Source organism: Ochotona princeps, chromosome 6 (genome assembly GCF_030435755.1).
Source record: "Ochotona princeps isolate mOchPri1 chromosome 6, mOchPri1.hap1, whole genome shotgun sequence".
NCBI lineage: Eukaryota > Metazoa > Chordata > Mammalia > Lagomorpha > Ochotonidae > Ochotona > Ochotona princeps.
The window spans coordinates 12,827,678-12,854,791 of record NC_080837.1 but is presented as its reverse complement, the minus strand read 5'-3'; the positions used below and the strand labels follow the sequence as shown (position 1 = coordinate 12,854,791).

General features: G+C 54.9%; 1 protein-coding gene across 7 annotated transcripts in view; it reads right to left on the bottom strand.

The window, feature by feature from the left end:
• Window positions 1-9,142: 9,142 nt before the first annotated feature.
• The window catches only part of TLE3 (TLE family member 3, transcriptional corepressor), a 40,153-nt gene continuing 22,181 nt past the window's right edge, over window positions 9,143-27,114 (bottom strand). For 2 of the 7 annotated variants that reach the window (XM_058665611.1, XM_004577939.2), the window contains exons 7-20: window positions 21,552-21,756; window positions 20,340-20,356; window positions 16,739-16,858; window positions 15,964-16,014; window positions 15,433-15,585; window positions 15,059-15,191; window positions 14,524-14,708; window positions 13,867-13,943; window positions 12,682-12,931; window positions 12,180-12,427; window positions 11,780-11,927; window positions 10,963-11,113; window positions 10,541-10,617; window positions 9,143-10,249 (exon numbers count right to left, since the gene is read on the bottom strand). In XM_058665611.1, the coding sequence (XP_058521594.1) occupies window positions 10,142-10,249; window positions 10,541-10,617; window positions 10,963-11,113; window positions 11,780-11,927; window positions 12,180-12,427; window positions 12,682-12,931; window positions 13,867-13,943; window positions 14,524-14,708; window positions 15,059-15,191; window positions 15,433-15,585; window positions 15,964-16,014; window positions 16,739-16,858; window positions 20,340-20,356; window positions 21,552-21,756 (1,923 nt within the window). In that variant the 3' untranslated portion in view covers window positions 9,143-10,141. Of the gene's footprint in view, window positions 10,250-10,540; window positions 10,618-10,962; window positions 11,114-11,779; window positions 11,928-12,179; window positions 12,428-12,681; window positions 12,932-13,866; window positions 13,944-14,508; window positions 14,709-15,058; window positions 15,192-15,432; window positions 15,586-15,963; window positions 16,015-16,738; window positions 16,859-20,339; window positions 20,357-21,551; window positions 21,757-27,114 lie in introns of all 7 variants that reach the window. The other 5 variants (XM_058665609.1, XM_004577937.4, XM_058665610.1 and 2 more) reach the window with 3 other exon arrangements.

Sequence of the window (27,114 nt, the reverse complement as noted above, 5' to 3'; positions counted from 1 at the left end):
GCTGACAGCCCTCGCACTGAAGAATCACCAGGAGCACAGAACATCCAGGTTGGACGGGGCCCAGGGTGCGGCAGCTGGCGCCTCTGACAGATGAGGAGATCAGAGACTCATCCAGTCTCAGAGTCAAGGTGATGCGGCAAGCTCACCTGCCCTCTGACATAGACCCTTAGCAAGAGTGGGGGAGTCTTTTTAAAGGTTGGGTCTTTCTGGTTTTAAATATCTATTCTATTTTAATTTGAAAGGTAGATATACAAAGAGAAGATATGAGAGAGAGAGAGAGAGAGAGAGAGAGAGACTTTCCATCTACTGGTTCACTCCCTACATGACCACGATGGTAGGAGCTGAGCCAACCCAGAGCCAGGAGCCAGGAGCTTCTTCTGGGTCTCCCATGTGGGTGTAAAGTCCCAAGTCCCACAGTTTCCCATGTGGGTGCAGGATCCCAAGGCTTTGGGCCATCCTCTGCTGTCTTCCTAGGCCATCAGCAGGGAGCTCAATCAGAAGTGGATCTTTCAGGAAGCAACCAGTGCCCACAGGGATGTTGGCACCACAGGCAAAGGCCTAGCCATCCATGCCATGGAACCAGCTTCATAATGTGAACTTAAATGATCTATTCATCTGAAAGGCAGAATGACAGAAGAAGAGGAAGAGGCTGAAGCCAAGAGCTGGACCTGCATGGGGTGGGGGTGGGGGGTCTCCCCTGCAGGTGTCTAAGCACTCGTTTCATAGTTCAGGGCTTTCCCAAGTGTACTGGCAGGGAGCAGGATTTGAACTCTAGCAGCTGGGACTGGAACATGCACACTGATATGTCTGTGGTGTAGGTAGAAGCTTCACTACGATGCCAAATTCAAAATATGAGCATTTTAACAGTCAGCTCAGATTTCGTAAAAAAGTGTGAACTGTGATAGGTGGGGCTGCGTGCTGTCATCTCAGATGACGACCGCGGTGAGCGTGTTCCACTGGTGTCTTTGTACTTCCCCAAGTATGTGCTCAAACACAGGACTGTTTGCCATGGATTTCTGTTTTCCTTAAATAGTATCATGTCAAGCATTTCCTTTTGCAACTTGCTCTTTTCACACAACACAGCTTTTGGGATTCATCCAAGATGAGACACAGAGATCTATGCTGTGTGTTGTAATGCCAATGTACAATTTCATCATAGGAAAACTGCACAGCTTTTAACACACCCATCCCTGTATTCCTGGGCAGGTTGTTTCCAACTATTTTTGCTGAGAAAAGGAGGCCACGGATTCTGCTTGTATAAATCTCTGGCATCGGGCCCAGCATGGTAGCCTAGCAGCTAAAATCGTCGCCTTGCAAGCACAGAAATCCCACATGGGCGCCGGTTCTAATCCCAGTGGCCCTGCTTCCCATCCAGCTCCCTGCTTGTGGCCTGGGAAAATAGTCAAAGACGGCCCAACGCCTTGGCACCCTGCACCCACATGGAAGATCTGTAAGAGGCTCCTGGCTTTGAATTGGCGCAGCTCTGGCTGTTGTAGCAGCCTGGGGAGTGAATCAGCAGACAGAAGATCTTTCTCTCTGTCTCTCCCACTCTCTGTAGACCTGACTTTCCAATTAAAAAAAAAAAAAGATAAGTCTCGGGCATCTTTTGGAAGGGTGGTGGGGCACCTGCCTGGAGGAGCATGTCCAGGTCACAGTCAAGCCAATGTGCAGCATGCTTGAACCGACTGATGCTCCCACAAGGCATTCGACAGTATTAACCATTCCCATCTTCCTGGAAGCTAGTGTTGCCAAACTCATTCACCAACCTGGGGCCTATGGATGGGTGCCCCGCTAAACTTTTGATGCCAGCTTCCCAGTAATGTGCACCCTGGAGGCAGGCCATCATGGCCCCAAGAGCTGGGTCCTTGCCACACTCAGCTGGCTCAGCCCTGGCTATTGCAGGCATTTGAGGAGTGAGCCAGAGATTAGAAATCCCTTTCAGGAAAAACAAATCAACAGGTAAAATTCAAAAAGCATTACTATGTATCCAGCATGGTGGCTTAGCATGTTAATCCTCTGTCTGTATGTAGCATGGGCATCCAGTATAAGCGCCAGTTCTACTCCGTTGCTCCACTTCCCTTCCAGCTCTGTTTGTGACCTAGGAAAGCAGGAGAGGATGGCCCAAAGCCTCAGGACTCTGCATGTGCGTGGGAGACCACAAAGAGGCTCCTGGCTTCCACCTGGCTCACCCTGGGTCATTGCGGACAAGCAGATGGAAGATTTCTTTTTATTTTCACTTGAAACACAAACTTGCAGAGAAGGAGCGATAGAAGGCCTTTCATCTGCTGATTCACTCCCCAAATATTCTCAATAGCTACAGCTAGGCCGGTCTGAAGCCAGGATCCAGTAACTTCATCTGTGTCTCCCATGTGGGGTTAGAGTCCCAAGGCACTGGACCATCCTCCGCTGCTTTCCCAGGCCGTCAGCAGGGAGCTGGGTTGAAATGGAGCAGCCGGGACACAAACCGGTGCCCACAGGGGATGCCAGTGCTGCAGGTGGAGGATTAATGAGCCATGTGTAATTCTTTCATAAACCTTCTCTACAAAGTTTTATCTTTTGTTACTTTATGGTATCTTTTGGATAAGTATGTTAGTAAAATCAAACTTTTTCATCACAGCATGTGGACATGTCTGATTCAGTACTCCTTTCCCTTCTCAGGGCCCTAACATTCTCCAATATTCCTCAGCCATGAACAATGAGTTTCTGTGCAGTGTGTAGGGAGAGCGCGCCTTCTCCACCACTAAGGCAGCCTGTCATCCCAGAAACCCCAAATGCTTGCTAAATGTTGTTTTTCTCCACTGATGCATAACACCCTCCTGTGACAGTAACGTCCTCACCCCGCAGGGTCTGTCTGCCCACACACACCATGTGTTCCTGTCGGTTCCAGTTTCAAATCTATCAAGCCATGTCCTTCAGCTTTACTTCAAAAGCAGATTGGCTACTATTGGTTCCTTAATTTTCATGGAACTTGTAGTATCCATTTATCACACTGCACAGAAAACATCCTGTTTGAATTTTGTTTAATTCTGTGTTTATACATGGTTAGGGCAGGTGCCTTTTTTTTATGAAAAGGAATTTTCTCATCAATGGCTGGAACAGCTTGTGATTGATAATCATTTTCTTTTTCAAATCCATTTCTTCATTGGAGAGACGGTGAATGCTGCCATCGAAACCTCTGTAATAGCCTCAGGCTGGGAGGGAAGCCAGGAGCCAGCCACCCAACCACTGGAGCCGTGAGCACCCGCTGTGCCCAGGTGCCCACTAGCTGGAAACCGGAACCAAGACCCTGGCTGAACCCAGGCACTCTGATATGCAAACCAATCAGCATCTTAAGCGCTAGGCTTAACAACCAGCAAGTCGTCTTAACACAATTTTGATTTTTTTTCTTCATAAAGATCTTACCCAGCTTGAAATTTATTCATGGTAATTTAACTACTACCATTAATAAAATTTTAAATTTACTAATTGGTTACTACTTATTAGTAGGAATGTTATTGATTAATGAAGTTTTATTTTTGACTAAATTCTTTTTTTAAAAGATCTCTTTATTTTTTATATTGGAAAGGCAGATATACAGAGAGGAGGAGAGACAGAGAGAAGACCTTCTGTCTGCTGATTCACTCCCCCAGTGGCTGCAAAAGCCAGAGCTGAGCTAAGCTGATTCGAAGCCAGCAGCCAGGAGCCTCTTTTGGGCCTCCCATGTGGGTGCAGGGTCCCTAAGGCGTTGGGCCGTCTTTGACTATTTTCCCAGGCCACAAACAGGGAGCTGGATGGAAAGAAAAGCAGCGGGGATACGAACTGGTGCCCACATGGAATCCCAGATCGTGCAAGGTGAGGACTTTGATCGCTAGGCTACCGTGCTGGACTCTAACTTACTTTCTTAAGGTGGGTTTATTTGAAAGTCAGAGTGACAAGACACTCTTGCATCTACTCATTGTCTTTTCAAGTGCCCACAACAGCCAGGATGAAGTCAGGAGCCAGCAACTCTATCCAGGTCTTCACGCGCGTGGCAGAGACCCAGACACCTGGGCCAGCACCCATTGCTTCCCAGGCACATTTGCAGCTAGCTGGATCAGAAGTGGAGCGGACAGACTTGAACCAGCACTGTGCTTGAACCAGCACTGTGATATCTAGTGCGTGTCCCAAGCAGCAGCTTAACCTGTTGTACCACAACATCCACCCGCCTTTTTGCTTTGTGTGCTGTCCTTACAGGCAGTGATAATGCTTATAAACAAGTGCAGCTTCTTTTTCTCTTTCTAATCATGACACCGTTATTCCTTCATCTCAGTGTGTTGGCGAGAACCTCCAGTACTATACTGAATGGAGGCAGTGGTGATGAATATTCATTATTTTTGCTGACTAAAATGACACTAAAGTTTCCACTGTTGAATATTGTGTGGCTATAGGTCTGGTGTAGTTGTTCACTGTGACGATCAGGACTTTCCTTTTTTCACATGCTGCTTTTTTTTTTTTTTAAGAGTTTATAACTTTTTATTTAAACAGCAGAGTTACAGACAGGAGAAACTGAGATCTACCATTTGCTGGTTCACTCCCCAGATAGCTGTAATGGTCACTCAGCCATCCACCACCCACCCACCCACCTGCCCACTCAGCCACCCACCCACCTGCCCACTCAACCAGCCAGCCAGCCACCCACCTGCTCATCAATCCATGTACTTATGCACATCCACCCACTCAACCATCCATCCTTTCATCCTTGTCCATTCACCCAACAGCAATGCCACAGAAACACTAAAAGCTACATGACCTCAGACAAGTTGAACTTCACTTCTCTTCCTTATCTATAAAATGACTATAATAACAGCAATGATCTCATGGGAAAGTCATATGAGTATGAAACTAGACAGTATTTATAAAGCACTCACACTCTCTAAATATTAGCTGTTATCTCTATCACACAGATTCACTCAATTAACATTTCCCAAGTGCACACTAAGTGTTAGCCACCGGAGACAGCAGAGTGTCTGCTCTCAGAGGGCTCACCATCTGGGCAGCGGGACAGCTGACGCTCCTCAGGAGACAGGACACCACTAAGTCAATGGTTGTGACACTTGCTGTGTGCTACACGGAATCGGCACACCACCAATTCTGGCAATGTTGGCATTCCATATGGGTACAAGCTCAAGTCCTGGCTGCTCCACTTCCAATCCACCTCCCTGTTGATGGCCCGAGAAAACAGCAGACGGCCCAAGTGCTTGGGACCCCGCTCTCACACAGCACACCTGGAATAAGCTCCTGGCTTGCTTCGTTTTGGCTCAGCTCAGCCTAGCCCAGCCTTGCCCACTGCTGCCATTTGGGAAGTGAAGCAGATAGAAAATTTCTCCCTCTGCTTCCTTCTGTTTAGCTCTTATATTTAAAAAATAAGCTTTGCATCATATGTGGATGTGTATTATGAAAAAAACTAAGGATTTCAAGAAAGGGTCTTATACCTAAATTCATGCCTTTAAAAGTGATTATTTTTAGTTGAGAGGCAGAGATAAAGAGACGAAGAACTTTGCAAATTCCTTGTACTTTATCACACAGATGGGTCAAATTACACCTAATAATATTGTCAAATAAAAGTAAGTAAACCTGGTTTCCTTTTTTTAAAAATCTCTGGAAGATATTCTGGGACCTGTCTTTTCATACAGTACTTATTTTATTGGACAGATTTACAGAGAGGAGACAAAGATCTGTCTACTGGTTCACTCCCCAAGCGGCCACAATAACCACAGCTGAGCTGATCCAAAGCCAGGAGCCAGGAGCTTCTTCTGGGTCTCCCACACATGCGCAGGGTCCCAAGGCTTTGGGCCAGTCCTACTTTCCAAGGCCACAAATAGGGAGCTGCATGGGAAGTGGAGCAGTGGGGACTCAAACCTGTGCCCATATGGGATTCTGGTGTGTGCAAGGATCACAAGCGGAGAGTTGGACCAGCCCAATTGGCTAATCCCCGTTATGACTTGGGAAAGCAGTAGAGGACAGCAAAAGCCCCGGGAACCTGCACCTGTAGGAGACCTAGAAGCTCCTGGCTCCTAGCTTCAGATCAGTTCAGCAAGTCATGTGTTCCTGGTATCCCCACCTCACTCCCTGTAGTGACTGTCCTATGGTAAGGAGGCTAGAGGTCTGAGCACAGGAGCCAACTGAGGCCCTAGCAAAGCTGCTTCCATCTGCTGCTTCACTCTGCAAGTGGCCACATTGGCCAAAGCTGGGCTGGTCCAAAGCCAGGAGCTTCTTGGTCTCCCATGTGGGTGCTGGAGTCCAAAGGCTTGGACATCCTCCATTGCATTCTTAGGCCATTAGCAGGGATATAGGTGAGAAGCAGAGTAGCTGAGACTTGAACCAGCCACCACGAGATACCTACACGGCAGTTGGAAACTTAACCTACTATGCCATGGTACTGGCCCCAGAACAACAGTTTTTCAACCCCTTGTTAGGGATTTTACTGGAAAATCAGCTTTAGAGAGGTCTTCCAACCTTTGATTCACTCCCCCGTGGCTACAACAGCTGGAATGAGCCAATCTGACGTTAGAAGCTTTTTTCAGATCTCCCATGTAAGTGCAGGGTCCTAAGTCTTTGGGTCATGCTCTACTGCTTTTCCAGGCTATAAGCAGGGAGCTGGATGGGAAGTGGAGCAGCCTGGACATGAACTGGCAGCCACATGGGATCCTGGTGCATGCAAGGGGAGGTTTAGCCAATGAGCCATTGTGCTGGCCCCAAGGCCATTCCCCATTTTCTTTTTTTAAGATTTATTTACTTTTAAGGAAGAGACAGAAAGCTCTTTTGGTTCACTCCCCAAGTGGCCACAATGGCTGGAGCTGAGCCAATCTGAAGCCAGGAGCCAGGAGCTTTTTCTGGATCTACCATGTGGGTACAGGGTCCCAAGGCTTTGAACCATCCTCTATTGCTTTCCCAGGCCACAAACAGGGAGCTGGAAGGGAAGTGGAACAGATAGGACACGAACTGGCACTCCTATGAGATCCTGGTACATGCAAGGTGAGGACCCCAGCCACTAGGTTACTGTACTGGGCCCAATGCCACTCATTTTTACAAGGAGACAGACATCGCTGTGAAGAGAAATGGTACACCATAGCGAGAACTCCTGACATCGTCTTACTTCCCTGGGCTTCGGTCACAGAGCTTCCACCACCCAGGCTGCTCCACCACGTTCAGAATTAGCTGGGCAATTCCTAAGCCAGGGAAGGCTCCTCCACGGCCACACAAATGCCCTGGGCCCGTCAAGTCCAGAGCACTGTGCTTAGGTGATCTGGGAAAACTAACAGCCAAGAGGGGCAGGAGGGAAGGGCTGCAAATGCTGACAGGTGCAACCCAGACTTATGTAAAACAGGATGACAAAGAGCAAGGACTACCAAAGAAAAGAGGTTGTCCCCCGGTCCTCCCACTCTGTGAGGGAGAGGCAGGCAAGAGCCTTGTGCACTGAGCAGCGGTGGAGGACTTACGGCCTGGGTGCACCTGCAGGCCAGCAGCACCACGGCCAGGGGCCAGCAGCATCTGCTGTGTCCTCAGCCCTGTCATCTCATTCCACCAGGACTTTCCAGAGCAGGGACCCACAAGCTGGGGTTACTCTTTCACCTGCTAAGAAATCTTGGTGGAGTAGCTAGGGTAAGATGGCTCCCCTTCCACCCGTCTGGGGCACACATGGGGTCCTACGTACGACACCCACGGATGGCACTGCAGGCCATCAACCCCCAGTCAGTGCGTAATTGGGGACAAATGAGAAAGGTATGGTCCAAAGAGGTGATGTTTTACTCAGGGTCTGCCACCACCAGCCCTCACCTCAGACCAGCTCCCTCCCGCCTGCTGGTAGCCCAAGGTGCCCTACGGATTCCCATGTGTGGGGAGGTCAGCTGCCCTTTCCTGGCTCAATGTTTTGGCCTTATTCTGATTCTCAGTCCTGCTTTTTCAAACCTCTCGTGTGAAACGACAGCAGGGAACTGTGCTTACAGACCGGAACTGCCACCTATGTAGGAGTCAGACACTGGATTCCGCGTAATGGTGGGCAAGAGCCTGGAAGTACCCTCGCGTGCCCTCTGCCCCGCCTCTCCGCCTCCCCATCCTGCAAAGCCCCCAAGTCCTTCCAGGATGGACTGCTGTCACTTGGAGATGGATGGTTCCTCCTGGCACACTGCAATGTAAACTCGCTTTTTAAATGGTGCAGGTTTTCAGCAGCCAAATCCCGATATCTCCTTGAAGGCTTCACTTGACACTCACAACAGTTTTTTTTTTTTTTTTTTTCCAGAAAGCTCGGCATGGGCAGCTGTGGCCTGGCTAGCATCCCCTCGGGGAGGCCTCACCAGTGCAGGTGCTACAGGTGCGCGACAGAGCAATGCTGCTCTGGGAGGGGCAGCCTGGGCAGTGCGGGGACACGAGAGGTGACGAGGGGAGGCCAAGTCACAGCAGCCCTGGCTTTCTTCTCAGGCACGGCTGACCCGCTGGGGAAGAGGAGGCAATTAAAACGCAACAATCAAGCCAACCTTTAAATAGGAACTTTTAAAAATATAAAAACAGCTCATAACAATGACTTTGCATTTTCTTTTTTTCTTCTTCAGGAATAACTTTTCTTTTCTACCCTCACCCTCCCCTCCAGCTCCAGCCCTAACAAGAGGCGGCAGATGAATATCCAAGACCCAGAGACTCCAGGCGCCTCACGCCCCACCTCCATGTCACCACAGGGGAAGCCGCTGGCCGGAGAGTGACCGCATGGACTGCACACCTGTTCCCTCCTCCTCCCCGGGCAGATCACACACTACAAAATAATCCATAAAAATGTGGTATAAAAATTATCCTCCATATGTTACATCCATGGGGAGCCACTCGAGGGCTCAACGGCCTTTAGCCTCTCTTTAAAAGAAGAAGAAAAAAAAAAAGACCTAAAGAAACAAACAAACCAAACCCCAATACCTCAGAACATCTCGGTGCCTCAGGGGGACAGCTGCAACCTGTCTGGGCTGGTAGGGGACTGCCAGTTGCAAGAAGTCACTACAGCGCACCCAGGACCTCTGTCCCCTGTCCCTAGTCCAGCCTTGCATCCTGCCCGGGGAGGGCCCCAACCCTACAGGGTCACGTTTCCTCTCCAGGGGGACGGGAAAAGGGGGATGGGGAGAAGGCATGTTATAAGAGGACATCACTTCTAATTCTTTTTATTCAAATTAAAAAAAAAAAAAAAAAAAGAGCACCCCGCCAGCTGCTACTCGTCTCTGGCCGCTCCCTGAGCTGCGAGGCATTCTCTGCCTCTGTGTCCTCCGCAGGCAGGCGGAGATGGGCGGGGAGGGACTGCCTTCGAACTTGCACTTCTCATCACAATCACCAGAGTGGGCACCCAAGAGAAAGAGAGGCCAAGACCGGGAGGGGCAGAGAGAAGACACTGAGACAGGGCAGGAGACAGCGGAGGGACCCGGTGGCCTCTGGGGGCAGTGGTCTCCACCTTACTCTCCCATGCCCACCGGGCTCTCCCTCTCTGCCTGGCCACTCAGGCCAGACACGGCCCCAACCCCCAAGGAGCAAGCTCACCCCAGCAGGGCCTGCTGGCCTGCCTGGCTGCAGGCTCCCCAACCCCAGCCCCTCTCCCTTCTACTCCCCTCCCTAGGTGGGGACTCCTGTTTCAAAATGAAAGGAACCAAGGGAAGCCTTGCCAGGGCAGGCTACAGGTTACAGCAGGCGCGGACAGGGTGGGCTTCGGCGGGAAGGGGCCTCTGCACGCTGCCCGCCGCCAGAGCAGTCTGTTATGTACACTTTCCACAAACTTTGTGCCCTGCACAACTGGGTACAAGAGACCCCCCCCACCCCCAGGCTAACAGTGTGGTCCGCTCTCCAGTGCCCCCGGCCCAAGGTGGGCAGGTGGAAAACTCCAAAGGAAAGGGAAACAAGGGACAGATCTGTGAGGACGTCTGGGAGGTCACTGGAGCCGTGAGTGGCCAGACACACCTGCAGCTTCTGCCAGCAGCGGCCACAGTCCATCCACCCCGTGAGACACAGCCCGTGGCACCCAGGAGTCTGGCCCACGCCCTCAGCTGTGGGACTGCTGGGGCCCCTCCTCGCATCCTCGGGTCTGTGCCCCAAGGTGTCCCTGCCAGAGCCCAGTGCGCTGTTCCCAGGGCTTACGGCCCTGTTGCAGAGTCCTCGGCTAGTAGATGACCTCATAAACGGTGGCCTTCTTGTCGCCGGAGCCAGTGACAATGTATTTGTCATCTGCTGAAATGTCACAACTCAAGACGGACGAGGACTCTTTAGACTGGAGGAGCAGTGGGGAGGAAAAAAAAAAGACAAGAATTCACACGTTGAGTGTTCTGTACTGTCCCAAGGGCTCAGTGTCCTCCACCCACTCCAGCGCCTCAGCAGGGCCCCCCCAAACCCCCACAACCCGTCCTTTCGGCCTAGGTCCAGCAGGTGCCGGTGGAGGCCTGGGAGCGTACAGCCGTGTGTGGTCACACTGAGTGCTTTTAAGTGAGTCTCCAGACCCTGCACAGTTATAAAACCATCCCCCATCTTTTTCTAGTCCCTGTGCCCGTAGCCGCCACAGTACCTGGAAAATGCTGGCTCCATAGGGTGTCCTCCAGGCGTTAAGGAGGTTGTCCTTTCCAGTGCTCACAAACCACTTGCCTGTGGGCGGAAGCCGAGGGGTATCAGGTCATGGGGCGGGATGGGGGGGGGGTGGCCAAGGCCAGAGCCACCAGTCCGGCATGGTCCCACTGGGAGCCTGAGCCGCCCCTCCTGCAGGAGGCCTTGTGACTGCACTAACAACGCTCCCCCCACCTCACCCCGGGAGAGTCCTGTGAAAGCTTTGGAGGTCCCCTGCCCGCCTCAGTTCTGTTGCAGGCACTACCACCCCCACAACCATCTTCAGCACTGCCTGGTCCTGGTTCTCTGGCCCAAGCCCAGGAGAAATGGTCCATCGGGCTGGAGGCCCTAGCTCCTGCACCCCTCCCTCCCGGCCCTCAGGCTCACCGCAGTAGGCGAACTTGAGGGAGAGCACACAGCTCTCGTGCAGATGCAGCTGGTACTTGTCCGGCTTGGTGTGGTGCAGCACCTCCACGTTGCTGCTTTCCATGCCCACGGCCAGCCACTCCCCGGTGGGGCAGTAACCCAGCGAGAAGATCTGCAGGGTGTGACAGCCGGCATACTGCCCTGGGTATTCTTTGGCTGGAACGGAGACCCTTCCCACCACCACCACCACCACCACCACCACCACCACCCCTAGCATGCAAAGCAAAGACCCCCCCACCCCAAACCCCGTAACCCAGGGCCTGGGACGTGGCTCTGTACTCCCATTTTACAGGTGAGGAAGCTGAGGTTTGGAGAGGTGGCTGAATCTAAGAAGCAGTGACAGGATAGGAATCAAGCTCAGGGGTGGCCCAGGCCCTTCCTGGCCAATACTATTCTTTGTTCCTGTGACTTACCGCTTTTCTTAAAAGCAGACAGACACTAAGATATTAAAGTATTCCAAGATTAAATACTCAGATGAGTGACCAAAGTGAGCAAAGACCTGGCGTTTACCCAATCCTGGTGATGAGGCAGGCTCATGGGTCAGGACTTCAGAGACCCTTTTAAGAGCTGTTACTATTGGTTCCACGACCCAAGTGAGGAAGCCAAGCACACAGAATGTCACGGTAGTGTAGCTGGGAATGAGATCCCTACAGCCGGCCAAGTGTGGTCCGCTCCAAGGCCACGTCCATGTGGCATCACTGCACTGCCTCCAGGAAGCCTTCCCAGATAGCTCAGGTGGGCCTCAAGGGCCTTGGTGGGGATAGCCCAAGCTGCACACCTGCGAGGTGAAGTCATGCTGCTGCAGCTGCCGGCCTTCCCGCAGGTCCCAGGAGCGCACGGTGTTGTCCAGGCCCCCGGTCCAGAGCTTGGTGCCATCGTGGGAGATGTCTATGCAGCTAGCCCCATCCGTGTGGCCCTGGAACTGCCTGGCAGGGAGGGAGGGAGGCTGAACCCAGACTGCCCATGTCCCAGAGAGCAGGCAGACCAGGCTCCTGGGACAGGGTCACCACACCACCTCCTCCTCCCTCCATCGCCGTCTAAGCTGGAGCCAAGCAACCTCGCTCAGAGCACCATACAGGCTGAGAGAGCTGCCTCCTCCTTGGGGTATCCCGCACCAGAACAGCTGTGACCGGGGCAGGGCATGGGGACCGACTCCCTGCCACTCCCTGTAGCCTCACCTGACCAGGGTCTGGTTGTGCAGGTCCCAGACAGCGATGTTCCCATCGCTGCAACAGGAGAAGCAGACTTTGGCGTCGGGGCTGATGGCCAGGGCATAGCAGGCGGGAGCTGAGGACGTGAGCTCGGCCTTGATGCGGGGTGTGGGCGAGGCCAAGTCCCAGATGGTGAGTGTGCTGGCCTCGCCGCCCACGATGAGCGTGCGCCCATCAGGGAGCAGCTTACAGGAACGGATGTAGTTGTCCCTGTTCTGAAGTGAGGAGGGGCTGGGTTGGACACTGACCGCGTCTGCTCATCCTCCCGGGACCCAGGAAAGCGATGTCTAATGACACCAGCTAGCTTTGCCACCCTACTGCCAGGCTGTCCCTGTCACAGCCTTTTTCATTGCCAACCCCAAAACATCAGCTGCACCCCTCTACAAGGGCAGAACGCGTCAAACAGCTTGCTCAGTGTTCGCTGCGTTCCAGCCAGGGAAGGTGCCCGCAGCAGCCTCGGGGCCCTCACCAGGCAGTCCAGCTGGGAGATGGGGCTCTTGCTGCCCGGCTGGCTGATGTCCCAGATCTTCACACAGCCCTTGCCGCCCGTGTAGACATGCCGTGTGGGGTTGCTGATGGTCACAGCGCACACCACCTCCCCGTGGCTGAGTGTGTTAATTTGTCGGGCATGCCTGGGGATGCCAGGGCCTGCCAGGGCGTCGTGGGGAAAGGGTACAGGCTGCATCTGCCCGTCGGCGCTCACGTGGAAAGAGTACGCGCTGGAATGGAGAAGCACGGTCAAGGCCACCGTCTAGCACTGGACTCACCATTTCACCCACACAACCCCTCCAGCTGTCCTGCCCCCAGGCCCCCTCTTCACCCCACCGTTTCTCTCTACGTGGTAACTACTAAGGGTTCCAATCTCGACTCTTCTTCCCACATAGCAGCCCTTTGCTCAAGCCCGGGACATGGGACCCATTTGTGTCTCGGACACTCTTCCACCACCTCCAAGCTCCCCCAACATGACAACACCGAAAGCAGCTGGCTTACAAAGATTGCACCCTGTTGCAAGGGCCAGCATGAGTCTACCCAACATCTGCTGTCAGTGGTGCTTGGAGGTGGGACTGCTGGGTGGCAGCTGGTGTTAGGAGAGGGCATCAGCGCTGTTAAGAGGCTGAGTTAGCATGGCGCCTGCCACCTGCCTGTGTCTGAGGGCCCCCCTATGCTCGGCCCAAATAAAGTTCTGCTTCTTGGAAACTGCCAGGCCTCTGGCATGCAGCTACAAGAAAGGCACTGGGGAAAGCCACTTTGCAGCTCTTTCAACACACTCGGTGGTGGTGTGAGCCCCACGGAAGAAGCAGGAAGCAGCCTGGTCCCATGTGTTCCACGGTACCTGTCTCAACACCCCAGGGAGGTGAAAATTCAGGCAAGCACACTGATTCAGGGAGGACACTGGCAGTGAGGATGACCAACACTGCCCAGGGCCTTTCCGAGCAAGTGGACCTAAAGCCCTCGCCAAGGCCTGAGGCAGCTCCACGGACTCCGGCCAGCCCCAGGGCCTCGCAGCCACGCACTTGGTGTCCCCTCGGTTCCTCTCTCAGAGCAGGAGCACCCGGGGTGGCCCAGGCCTGTGGCCTGGCAACAGGTTCCCAGGATGGCCTCTGCAGGGCACTAGGCCCACAGAACATGCAGCCCATGCAGTCCCCCAGCTTACGGCTTTCCGCCTGGAATGGAGGCAAGGCTTGAGGGTAGGCCAGTGGCCCGCATCGGAGGGTGAGGGTCAAAACCAACCTGGAAGGTAAGACAGCACTGGGTCAGAGACAGTGCCTCACCTCGTGAGTCCCCCACACCACCTCCATGAGCCGAGCCAAGCCAAGCGCATTGCAGCTGGGAGGGCAGGAGGCAGTCTAGACCCCGACTCTGAACCACCACCCCTCCTAGCCCATCTCTCATAGTCCCAAGAGGGCCTGTCTCAGGGACAGCGGGTGTAGAGGGAAGCTGCCTCCTGAAGAACTCCACTTCTGCTGGCCCCAATCCTAATGGTTCATCCACCAAGACCTACCATGGTTCTGGAGCTGCCAGTACCAGCTCTGAAACCCCTGCTACATGGGAGTTATCCACTCACCAGGACACTGTTGTGTCCACCCACTCCCCATTCTGCAGAGGGACCTCCCTGGGTGAGGTCTCAGACAGTAAGAAGTGGGAACAAGGAACCCTTTCTGCTTCTGATAAACCCACACCCCGCCATGGCAGCTGCCTGGTCCCCAAGCCCCCTCAGCATGCGGGACCACTACAACCCCCCACTCCTTCCCACCCGTGCCCCTTCCCCTCAAAAATGACCAAAAGGTCTACGTACAGCTCCGAAGCTCACCATGGGCGACCGGCCATAGGCAGCAGCAGCGGCAGCGGCAGCAGCGCTCATCTGGGGTGGGATATTATGGAGGCCGGCGTAGGCACCGGGGCTGGTGAGCGAGCCATTCATCTCATGGTGGCTCATCATGGCAAAGGGTGCCGCGTAGGAGCTGGTGATGGAGATGGGCGTGCGCAGGGCCGAGGCTGCGAGGAGGGGGCCGTTAGGGGGTACAGGCAGGCACCCCTCCCTGCCCAGCGTCAATCCTTCCTGCATCCTGTGGCTGTCTGCTCCAGCAAGCCTTTTTAGACTGAACCTATCCTCAAGGGCCCCTGTGTTCTGAGCTAATGCCCGCTAGTCAGAGCTTCCCAGAACCAACAACAGAAGCCGTCCCTGGGCAACCTGACCTGTCCAAAGCTCCCCTGACCTTCCCACACATGGCCTGGAAGCGGCCCCAGGAAAAGTCCAGCCCTACCCTGAAGCAGACCTCTTTCCTCTCCCAGACCGACCCAGCCCCATGCTGCCTGCCCACCACACCTAACCCAGCCCATCATACCTATTGGGTCCATGCCTGAAGGTTTGGCCGGCATTGACCGGAGCCCTGGGGTCGTGCTGGTGCCTGGAGTTGGGGCATCATTCCTGGGAGTCGGCGTGTTGGATTTCAGCCCCGGAGTGGATGATTTATCATTCTGAAGGGGAAAGAAACAGATGCCATGAAAAGCAATTAGGACTTGCCCTCCTGGCACCAGCCGAGCTATCCCCTTCTGCCCCACCGGCACAGATGCAGCCAACACAGCTTGGCAACGCCAGCTGGTGCAGGGCTCCCACATCCATGTTCGCCACTTCCTCCATCCTTCTACCCAAGCCACTCCAGCTCTGACCCCTGCACACCCTGCTCCCACCCAGGCCGCCGGGGCAGACCCCACATACATGACCAAGGTCTTTGGTCTTGGAGGAAGGCGTGCTGCTGGAGGAGGCCACTGAGGCAGGGCTGGTGGGGGCGTCCTTTTTCAGGCCTCTGGCCTTGTCCAACCCATTTTCTGGAGGGGAGTGTGCCGGGCTCACCCGAGGCGTTGCTGGGTCCTAAACAAATCACAGATGTGAGGATGCCTGAGTGTGAGGCCCTAGGCTGTGGCTGCCCTGCTCCCAAGATAGGGGACAAGAGTCTGGCTCAAAGGCTGGAGGTCCAGGGACCTGCAGCCTGGGACTGGAGATCAGGGGCTGCTGGGGAGGGCTTGCCACTCTCGCCTCAAGCTGGGGATGGGAACAACTGACCCCCAAACCCTAGGAATTAGGAGCTGGCCCCTTCCTGAGCTCTCTGGGGCTTCTTTCAGGAGGCCCTGGGTACCCACAAAGGCCTGGCTCCTCCTGACTCACCCAAGACCTGAGGCCAGGAACAGGTGGAACAGGTCCCCACACCTGCAAAACACGGCCCCTCCCCACAAACTGAGCCACCCTTACCTCATTGGAGACATCCACCACCAGATCATCGCTCTTGTCCCCGTCGCTGTCCTGCAACCGAGAGACAAGCCACCAGCCATGAAAGGCAGTGCCTACCCAGTGGAGCTCTCCCCACCGGCTGCTTTTCCCAGCCAGGCCCTGAGCCTGGCCAAGCCCAGTGCCCAAGCTCCTTAGCCCAGAGCCGCCCTGCCTCCCAGCTCCAGGGTCTCTCTGCCCCCTCACTGGCATGTGCCTATGTCCTTCTCCAGCTCTGCCTTTCAACCTGGCTCTCTAGAGCCACAGTCAGACCTTCTCCTCAACTGTTCCACATGTGTCACTGTTAACACATCAGAGTGCCAAGGTCATGGAGTCATCTCCACAGCGTAGGGGCGGGGGATGAGCCTTGTCACAGAGACACAGCAGCCAGGGCCGAAGCAATGCCACGTTACCACCACGGCCTGCACTGCAGGAGCATCACATTGGGTGGTTAATAACGGCCATGGCCGAGTGTGCCAAGTGGGTGCACACCTGGGGCAAACTGAGGACCCCTGGTTTACCGTGAGCAGCATAGACTGGGGTTCTGGGAGCACAGGCTTAATCAAGGTCTCATGGTTCCCCCCAGATCCCCGGGGGCCAGGACATCCCCCTCACCATGTACCACCTGCTCACGGTGGCTCCCATGCTTGCTGTGCAGGTAAAGGTCCCCTCTCCCAGCGCTGTTTCTCCCCATCTGGGCCTCTGACCACAGCCCCACCCTACATGGGCCCTGCAACCTGCACGGCACCCACAGACGTACGTATCGGCTCAGGCTGTCTTTTTCCTCCGCCTTTCGCTTTTTGGCCTCCAGGCTGTAGTCTGCAGAGCCCCGGTGCTTCTCACTGGCTCGGAGGCTTTCTGAGGGCGACACCGAGTTATTCTGGAAGCAAGGAGGGGAGCTGAGGTCAGAAACCTCGTTGTGAGTTTCTCCTCTCACCCACCTGCAGACACCACCCACTGCAGCAGACTTGGAAGGCTGGGGCCGGGACCTCAGCTCCTTAGTGCTCTGCAGATCGTGGCTCAGGCACAGCCTGACCAGGGAGGCCTTGCCCCACTGTGGGGGCTGGAACCCCCAGGAGCTGCCTCAGGAGCAACCCAAGTCTCTTCAACAGCAACGCTGCTTGTATCAGTCTTCAACCTTGTATTGAGCCAAGCGCCTGCTGGCCCACGCGTGTGCTCCTGGAGGGGCACCTGTAGCTGGCTCGCCACCTGACCCATCTCATGCCTGCCACACCTGATCACTCAGAGAGCTCAGTGGGATCTGCATCGACCCTCCTTAGTTAGCTGCATCTGAGCGCAGACCACAGTTCACCTACAGGACCTGGTGGGAGGGAGACTTAGACTGAGAAAGCGGGCATCGGTTTGTCGGTAGCTTCCTAAAGGCAGCTAACACCCTGTATTCCCGGGGCCTCTGCAATTGGGGAGGAACTCAGGGGTGTCAGGAACTGCAAAGAGTCAGGCCACAGAAGCTCTGCCTCTGTAGGCCAGGCAGGGGCCCAAGAGCGGGGAGAACCTTCCTGTCTGTGGCCGTCAGAATGAGCTCTTTCTTGCCTACAGAGCAAGGGGGGGTGAGGGCCTCTTCAGGCTACAGGCCTGGGAAGGGGCTGACCTGCAGGTGGAGAGTGACCAGTGTGTGGCGGGGGACAGGGACAGGGAAGCCACTTGGCATGAGAGCCTCTCACCAGGACAGACACCTCCTAGGAAGCTGTGGGCTTTCTCCTTTCAAAGAGCCCACACTGCACCTGCACGCACACTCATTCCACAAGCACCTGCTCTGGGTGCCAGGGCTGGCAGCGTGAGCAAGACTGTCTCTGACTTCTATGATCTTACAGTTTCGCTACAAAGAAAAAATGCCTGTCACTGTATCCCCAGGCAGGCCAGCGTGACAAGGTCACGTGGGGACAGAGTGCCCTCTGTTCTAAAGAGAAAGCATCAAAAGCCAGGAAGCACACGGCTTCACTTCTAACCGGCCCAGGCTCCTGCAATGCTGGGCCCAGGGCAAGGGTCACTGGGAGGGACCAGGGTTGGGGGTGGGGTGCCAGGAGCAGCACAGCACTGAAATCAGAGCAGGAGCCAGCGCAGAACTTCATTTCCTTCCCTAAGCCGGTTTCTGCGCGGCCCTTCCCTGCCAAGTTTCTGCCTGAAGCAAATTAAAATGGCAGAGTTATCAAGCCTTGAAGAAAAAAATGGAGGTTATAATGGAACTGCAGCTCTAGCCTCCCCACAGCCGTGCACTGCCGCAATTCAATTAGCTGCTGCGTGCGCCGGCAGAAAAATCACCGTCATTTCATTTCATTTCCTCCGACGGTGGCCGCCACCCTGTGCAGAGCACAGGCGTTCCCAGCGCCTGGGGCTGGCTGCCCCTGGCGGGTGGGGGCGGGCGGCTGCTCGCGTCTCTCCTTGCGGCCCGGTGCATGGCGCGGGAGAACAGGGAGCTCTTTCTTCTCAAGCAGCCAGGCTGAAAACCCTAGTGCTACCGGAGAGTCATGTCAGGCATTTAGCGGCTTCGATCCAGCCCGCCTCTGGCTGGCAGGCGGCCAAAAAACTAAGTATTTTTTATTGCTTCGGCTAGGCAAGGAAATATGAATGAAGCTACCTCTAATTGGACTCCAGGCTAACCCCTCTGGGACGGCTTCCAGCCCGTCCACTCGCCCCTCCCGCCCCGACACAGCTCTGTCCTCCCCACGTCGGCCTCATCTGTTGACAACCTGGCTTCCCAAGGCTGACTGCTCCGACTACAGCCCCCTCCGGCACCATCTGCACACGCACGCATGCACGCAGCCTCGGTGCCTGCAACCGCAGCCTCCCCCCGCCCACCTGCCTGGGGGTGGAATCACGCCCGTTTTGGACCTGCAGTGGCCCCAGTGCACCCTTCAGCTGAGGCTGCGGGCATGGATGGATGAGTGCTGCAGAAGGAAGAGCTTAGCTCGAGGGTTCTCTTTCTCTGTGGGTTTCTTTGCGTGGAAAGCTTCCACAGATGGAGGCATAAGATCAAAAGCAAACAGGAAAGAGGATGACAAAGGAAGACAGGTGGTCATCTGACAGTAGAGCCTGGTGACCTGGTTCATCTGGACCCTGTGTCTGTTAGCCAAGCTGGGGCAAGCGCTGGAGGGGCAGCAGGTGAAGCTGCAGCAGTGGGTCACTCACATATCACTTCAGAGTGCCGGCTGTGTCCTCGGCCCCTTTGGGCTTTGGCTCCAGCTTCCTGCTAACGCGCCTGGGAGATAGCAGATAACTCAGGTGCTGGAGAACCCGCTCCCCGTTGTGGCAGACCCAGCCTGAGTTCCCCACTGCCAGCTTCGGCCTGGCCCAGAGCTGGCTGCCTTGGGCAACTAAGAACTGAACCAATCTCTGTGTCACTGTCACTTTCAAATAAATGCATCTTTATCTCCCTAATGTCGCTGTCTGAAGATCAACCCCAAAGCATGCAAAGTGCATTTTCAGCTTCCACAGCTCCTTTCTCAAATACCTCGCCATTCCTGGGCCCTCCGTGCACCCAGGCAGGTGAGGCAGCCGCCAGCACAGCTGCAATCCGGAGGCTCAGAGCCGGCCCGGGTGCAGAGAAGGACAGGAAGGGTTGGCAGCTGGGCCTGCAGGGAGCCACCAGCGAGATGCTTAGTTAACCGCCTGCCCTTCCAAGTCCTACTTAACACGAAGCGATCAGCAAAGCCATCCTTACAGATTAGACGGCCCCAGATACGAGGACGGCAGCGAAGAATAAAATAGCCTTGCTAATCGCAGGAGGGTTTTTTTCTATTCCCAACTCCGCCACGCTTATTCACTTGAAACAGAACCTCGGAGCCTTGGTGTGATCAGAAAGATTTATAGCAAATCTCAGAGCTGGCAGACATGCAGGCGGCCTGGCCCCAACGCTCGCCTGCCAGCACATCCTCAATCCCCAGTGAGAGGCCAGGACAAGCAGGTCCCCAGGAGCAGGAAGGGGAAAAAAAAAAGAGGCTCTGGGCCCCTGTAGCAGGCATCCTGCTTGTGGGGTGGATGAGGACCTTGGTCCAGGAGGCGGCACACCCAGGGTCCAGCCATGGATATCCACGGAGCCCAGCGGAGAGTAGAGTGGCCAGCTCACTTCCCAGGAGTCATCTGGCAATGGAGAGACGCAGGGCTCCCAGAGCTGAGGGTCACTGCCTATAGCTGACAGCAATCCCTGCTGCCCTCTTTCCCCCACACTCAGGGTCTGCAATAAGACATCAACACATGAGCACTGAAGCCTGGTGTCTCACTCTGGGCAAGATTCAACATGCAACAAAGCCCTAAACTTCCATCTGAGGGCCAGGCCTGGTCCCCAGGCAGGATGCCCCGCAGCCCTCTTCTTCCCCCATGGGTTCCAGAACTTGGGTACTCACCGCGCTGGATTCTCTTTCTTTGGGGGAAGGCAGGCCAGGATGAAAGGAGGGTCAGGATCCCCAAAATCAAAAGGAAAAAGAAAAGGGAAAAAGGTCAGTCTCCATCCAGAGGCCCCATGCAAAAACCACACCCAGCCCACACCGCCCCCTAGGTCCCAGGCCAGGCACCCAGGCCTTCCATGCTGTCTGTTCCTCCCTGTACCCCATGTGGGCACCAGGTGCGTTCCCCAGCCACTGGCTTCTAAAGCCACGAGCTTGGAAAGCATGTGTATGGCAAACAATGCAAATTGAGAACACGACTGCTAAAAAAAATAAACAAAATTTGAGAGTGTTTTTAATGAGTGCCGTTGGAAGCCCTGGAAACTGCCAGATCGGCACCAGTTTCAATAGTCTCTTCTCCCAATGCCAAGGGGACAATCCCACCACAGGGACACACCAGGACCACTGGGTCCCAGGACGTGAGGCCAAGAGGAGGATGGCGACAGTCGGCACTGCAGGGACATAGGGGCCTTGAAAGATGCTGGCCACGCAGTCCAGCGAGGATCCAAGGACAGGGCATCCAAGGGGCAAGAGCTCAAGAATGGTGAGCCTCAGGGCCAGCTGCAGGCACGCCTCCTGAGCCCCTGCCGGGGCAGCTTCCCTGTGCTCTGGGAGAGGCAGGAGAAGTTCTAACTCTGCTCTATGCAATCTCCTCCCGCCAGGCTGCAGTTGGAGCAGGCTTCCCACAAGGGCCTTCCTGCCCCACAGCATGGCCCAGCTCCCTGTTCTGGTGACATGCACGGTACAGAAAACAGAGGAACCCTTACAAAGTGATCTCGGTGAGGACAAAGCAAGTTCCAGGGACGGGACACAGAGGCTCAGTCTTGAGATTCCCAACTCCCAAACACACAGGAATGTGCAAACAGTCCCACATCCCTTCAGGAAAGGGGTAGGGTTGGCCCTTGAAGGACAGGCAGGTATGTGGCCTGGAAGGTGGGGGTGGGAGCCTAGGACATGCCAGGACAGACAGCACTAGGTGCATGTGTGGACCTCAGAGACGATGCATGGGGCTGCGGGACTGGTTTCCACGTGCCAGGGGTTCCACAGCTGACTCCAAACCCTCTGCCAGCTTCCGGGCCAGGGGCGTCGGTATTTGATGGGTCCACTCACCTTGGGGTTAACAGGCATTTCGCCCTCCCCACCCTCCGCCCCCAGCCCCAGCTTGGGCCGCACCTCGGTGGTCAAGTTCATGGTGATTCTTCTCATCCTTCACTGCCAGGTGGGCCTGGCTGCCCAGTGCGCCCAGCGCCAGCAGCCCAGAGCTGCTCCCCGTCACTGGGGGGATCCCTGGAGGTTGCAGGCCTGACGGGTGGGGCGGCAACTGCACGGGGGGCCCGTGAGTGGCGTGGGACAGGTGCTGTGCCTGGAGCTGCTGCTGCTGCAATGAAGTTGGTGGTGAGCACAGGTGAGTGGCACGGGGCAGGGTGGGCATGGTCGTCCTGGGGAGGGACCGCCTCTCCCCTCCCCTCTGGCTTCTCTGAGACAGGTGGCAGGGGAGAATTACCCTAAGACCTTTGCCCACAGATCAGTCCACATGCAAATGGACTGCAATTTAGATACAAGATTGATGTCTTCAAGCATTCCACCCACGCCCCAGACTAAGGGCAGTCTTTCAATATCTTTACCCAGTCCAAGATAAATAATGCATGCATCAAAAAAACCCACACAGTCATCAGGGCCCCTCTCTGTTGAGGAGGACCTGTTTCGAAGCCCCCAGTTCATGCACTCATGCCTTTGCCATCAGCAGCCAGCATCTCCCACCCAGAGCACGTATGCTGCGCCAGGCTCCCTAATTCTGAAGGACACTTCAGTCTGCCCTGCACGCTAGGGCAGGAGGTGCCAGAGAGGGCAAATGCTAACAGCAGGGCAAGCCTGGGGCCAAGGGAGATAGAGGGACAGTCACTAGCTAGGGGGCCCTGGGCAGCTCACTGAGCCAGTATCACCGGGCCAGGCTGGGGAGCCACTGTCAGGTGACAGAGGAAGCAGCCAGGCACAGGTTCCTACTGAGCGTTCACCAAGAGCTCCCTCTGCACCAAGAACTGCCAGCGCTGTGTGGCAGTGTCCTGCTCTGTGCACACAGCTTTCTTAGCTAGTGCAAAAGGAGGAACCCTCACCGAATACCTAGCATCTTCCAACCACCTGGCAAGGGAGCAGTTGTGCCCACTTCATGGATGGCAGACTGACGCTTAAGGGGCTTAATCAGCCTAAGTCCAAAAGCAGGAAGTGAGGTTTGCACTCAAATCTGTGAACAACCAAACTCATCCAAAGAACAGCCTATGAAGATGCCCGAAGTGAAAGGAATGGACAGAGCAGACCCGAGCAGCAGGAAGACTTCACTCTGACCACAGGAGCGCACCTGTCATCGTGACGTGTTTTTCAGACACCAGCAGACCCCAGGCAAGCTAGATCCCCTGTCTGGCTAAAACGGAGGCTCTAGGAGGCAGCAAAAATTTTTGAGGGAAGGCTTGGCAGCCCCCCTCTTCTCCAAGCAAGCCACAAAAGCCAAGCTGGCGCCATCCTAAAGTTCACGGCCATGACACTCCTGGCCCCAGAAGGCTCTGGGCTGCTCTCAGCTGCTCAAGAACACCGGGCCCTTCCGGGACGCCTGGTGCGAAGCTGTGTGGGGGAGCTGCTGGCAGACACTGGTCCCAGGGTGGCCTGGCCCCGACTCCACCCTAAGGCACCACAGGAACGCACAGGACAGACACCAAACCTCTCAGCTAAGAGCTCAGATGCCTAAGACTGCCCCCTGCCCCAGCACCTTTGGAAAGCAAACAGATTTCTTATTACAAAAATAATACATGCTCATTGTAAGAAAATACAAAAAAAAAAAAAAGGTAACAGATTAGAATCAAATGAAAAATGACCCTCAATCCCACCCCAGAAGACTCTCTTCTATGGAAATGTGTGAGTTTGAAATGTATTTCAACAGAAGGGCTCTTGTGGATTACCACAGTAGAGCTTGGTTTTAAGGAACCAGCCTGTGCTTTTTAGCGGCTGTATGATATTCCCTTATGTGGGTGGACGTGCACCAGTAGCTGGCAGCCCAGTTTGTAACTGGACACAGCAGTGCCCCTCTGCTTAGAGACCAGTTGTTGGCAAGTCAGGGAAACCAGTAAAATCCCAGAAGCCACACCGACTTTTTATGGTGTGGAGCCATTAGATAGGAAGTGTGGAAGAAGGGCTCCCAAACAGCTCGCATGCTGCCTGTGCGCATGGTTAACCCCTCTGTGAACAATTTGATTTCCAGGAAAACGAGGGTGGGCTTCCTGTGTGAGCACCAGTTTGAGGCCTGGCTGCTCGACTTCTGATCAGTTGCCTGCTAATGTGCTTGGAAGGACAATCTGGATGGAGTGCCAGGCTCGGGGCTTAAGGCCTGGCCCAATCCTGGGTATCGTGGCCATACGCAGAGTGAACCAGTGGAGGAAGATGACTAGCTTCTCTCCAATTGTTTCAAATACATAAATGTTTTAAATGCTTACTGCAGATTAGAACACGGACAACGGCACAAACAATTCTATATGCCCCAACTCCTGGCTGGCCAGGTCCCATCTCCTCTCCTACCCAACTCCTCGGCTGACACCTGTCCATTCCAACTGCCACCTCCCCTGGGGGGTCTCCCCAGCATCCTGGACAGGACACACTTCTCCCTTCCAAGTCCTTACAGCTCAGCCTCAGCCTTGAATACTTGGGCAAACTGGCCCATCTGCTGTTAAGAGTTGCAGCTCCCTCATCCATCAAATGGGGGGCCAAAGCAGAGGCCACACTCTGGGGGCTGAGGGAGGTCCACCTGTGTGCCTGCGGGCAAAGGCAAGCAGGTGCTCAACCCACATCAAACATGGCTCAAGTCATCACGTCTCCTTGTCATGCACCACGCCTGGGAGCCCTGGAAAAAGAGCCCATCTGGCTGATGGTCACTCAGGGTACAAGTTCTGGGTGAGCAATCAAGTTGGCAAAGGAACCAAGGGGAGAACCCAGGGACAGCAGGGAGTTTTGCCTTTCAGCCTCTTCTCGAAGGTCCAGCTCGATACTCTAGCAAGAGCTGGGCTTGGAGCTTCATCTCTGGGGTAGGTGGGGTCCTCCTTCCGAGGATATGGCCACTCAGCAACAAAGGCATGGCAGCTGCAAACAAGGTACTTGGTGGTGGTTTCCAAAGCTGAGCGGTATGAAGCAAAGCAAGCTTCTGTGCAATGCCCAAGAATCTCTCATCTGCAAGGAACTCCCCGAGGCCTCACGGGGGGCAGCACCAGGACAAGCCCAGCAGCGACGGGTGCAGGGACAGAGGAGTCCAGCTCAGCATTTGCCTTGCCAGGGCCCCACTCACAGCAGTCATGGTGACCACAGAGGACATAACAAAGTTCTCCCTCTCATGCGACTGAGGGCTGCTGGTCATGGTCTGCCCCACTGTTGGCCTCTGCTCCCAGCCACACCTGCAGGGCACAAGTGACTGGATTCTCCTCTTTCATGTCATTTTCGAGAAGTGGAACTCAGGCAAGCATTGCGGCTGCAGCAAATGAAGCCATTCCCTGTAATGCTCATTTGCGTCGTGGCTGTTCCACTTTTGAACTAGCTCCCTGTTAACGGCCTGAGAAAAGCAGCGGATGATGGCCCAAACGTTTGGGTCCTTGCATCCACGTGAGCCCCAGAGTTTCAGCCTGGCTCAGCTCTGGCCATTGTGGCCAACTGGGGAGCGAAGCAGCAGGTACGCATCTCTGTCACTTCAGCAAAGTCTGCCTTTCAAACAAATAAATAAATCTTGAAGAGAGTGAGATGCTGCTCAGCGAGGATCCCATGAAACCAGTGGCAATCTGCCAGGTTTCTGGCTCTGCCACAATGCCCAGCTTAAAAAAGATGATGCCCTTTCTCTGTACTATCCTGTCTCCTCCTGTAGAATTCAGCTGAACCCAGCTCATCACCATTCTGAAAGAAACATGAGACCAAGTCAGTTCCACACAACCTCGCATCCACTAAGGATACCCAAGAGAATGCAAACCAAATGGCCAGCAGACAAGCAGGTAAGTAGGGCCCTCTACCTCTCTCCAGGCTGTCACACACTAACATCTGGAGTTCTGGAATGGCTGGTCAGCTCACATGTCTGTAACCTGCCCGCGAAAGACACACACCACCCTCTGCAAGCTACCAAGGTGGGGTCCAGGAATCCTATCCCCTTCCAAAAGCTCCCTAAGAAACGTGACCAAAGCAGGCGCACAGGACAAGCTGTGACACTAGAGGCCATCTTCGGTCTGTCTTCCCTGAACAGGTGACTTCCCTGTGGCCCATCGATGGAGGGGTGAGCATGGCCAGTCCACTTGGCTCGCTCGTCTGTTCTCTCGTCCCTCTCTATGCTGACTACAACACTAATTCGGATACCAACTCTTCAGGAAGATTTCAGTCAAGCCCAGGCACATGCCAGATGCATCCAATTTCCCTGTTTGATTTTTTATTTATTTATTTTTCCACTTGATTTGCAAGGCAGAGAGCCAGAGGGAAAGAAACACTCCCATCTCCTGGTTCACATCTCCAAAGCCAGAGCTGGACCAGGTACCTAAGGACCTGCCGCGGAGGGTGCAGTGAGCAGGACTGGAAGTAGAGTGGGGACTCCACTTTATGATGCTGCCATCACTAACAGGGCCACTCTCGCTTTCTATCTGAGCTGTGGAGTCATAAATAACTGCCGGGGCCAGACAAGCCGTTGCGAACCTCCTCCTCCTTCTCCATTGTTGCACAGATGGCGGAGCTGAGGCCCAAAGAACAGAGACTTGCACAAAACACCTGCAAGGCCAAGACCTAGCGCCAGGCTGCTTCTCCTCTCACAAGAGCAGATCCTATAGCGTCAGGGGGTGGCAGCCACTGGTTGCTGCCAAGAGCCCCTGGGAGTCCCCCCTCCCTCCAGGGGTGGCTCAGCTGCAAGCTCACGGGGCGGGGGGGGGGGGTGTGGAGACAGCACGTCCATTGCACATGCAGTCACGCAGGGCTCCTGGAGCAGGCCTCAGCTGTCTGTAACTCCTGCCTGGCGCGCTCCGTCAGGCGCGGCGATTAGATGGCTGCCTGCTTAATGACAGGGCGCTGGCTGCATTCACTCAGAGCCTGAGAAGCAATTACCTTGAAAATGGGGGTCACAGGCCCCACTCGTTGGCTTTAATTGAATTCCAATATCTGCCTCAAGCTGCCTTGACTTAACTTGTAGCTTCCTAAATGCTACTTAAAGGATGTGGGGTTAATCCAGGCCACACTTCTCCCCCAATTTCACCTCTTCCTTGAAACTTAAAAGATATTTTCTAAAAAATTTGTTTTCCAAAGAAAAAGGTGAGAATGGGGATCTGGCTGTGGCCACTGCAGAGTGGGAAAGCTCAGCTTACACGCCTTCAGAGGTGCCCAGGAGTGGAAGGCAGCTAGCAATGGCAGGCGAGAGTTCTAGCCAGCCAGCAGGAGAGCTGCTCAGGAAGACTGGGGACCCAGGCCACCCACCAGGGCAGTAATGAAGAGCCCCGGGATGGCAGTCCCACCCAAGGTCACTGTCTACCCCCGCCCCCTGCCATCACTGGTTCTCAGCCAGGGGTTGTTCTGTCCCCACAGACACACGGCATTGTCTATGGCAGCTCTGGGCACGTGAAGCCCAGGAGCGGGGGTGGAGGAGTATTACTGACGGGAGTGGGCACAGGTGTCAGGAATGCTGTGACACACCAGGCAGAAAAGGTGAGCCAGTGGCCCTCAAACATCTATACTGCAGAGATTG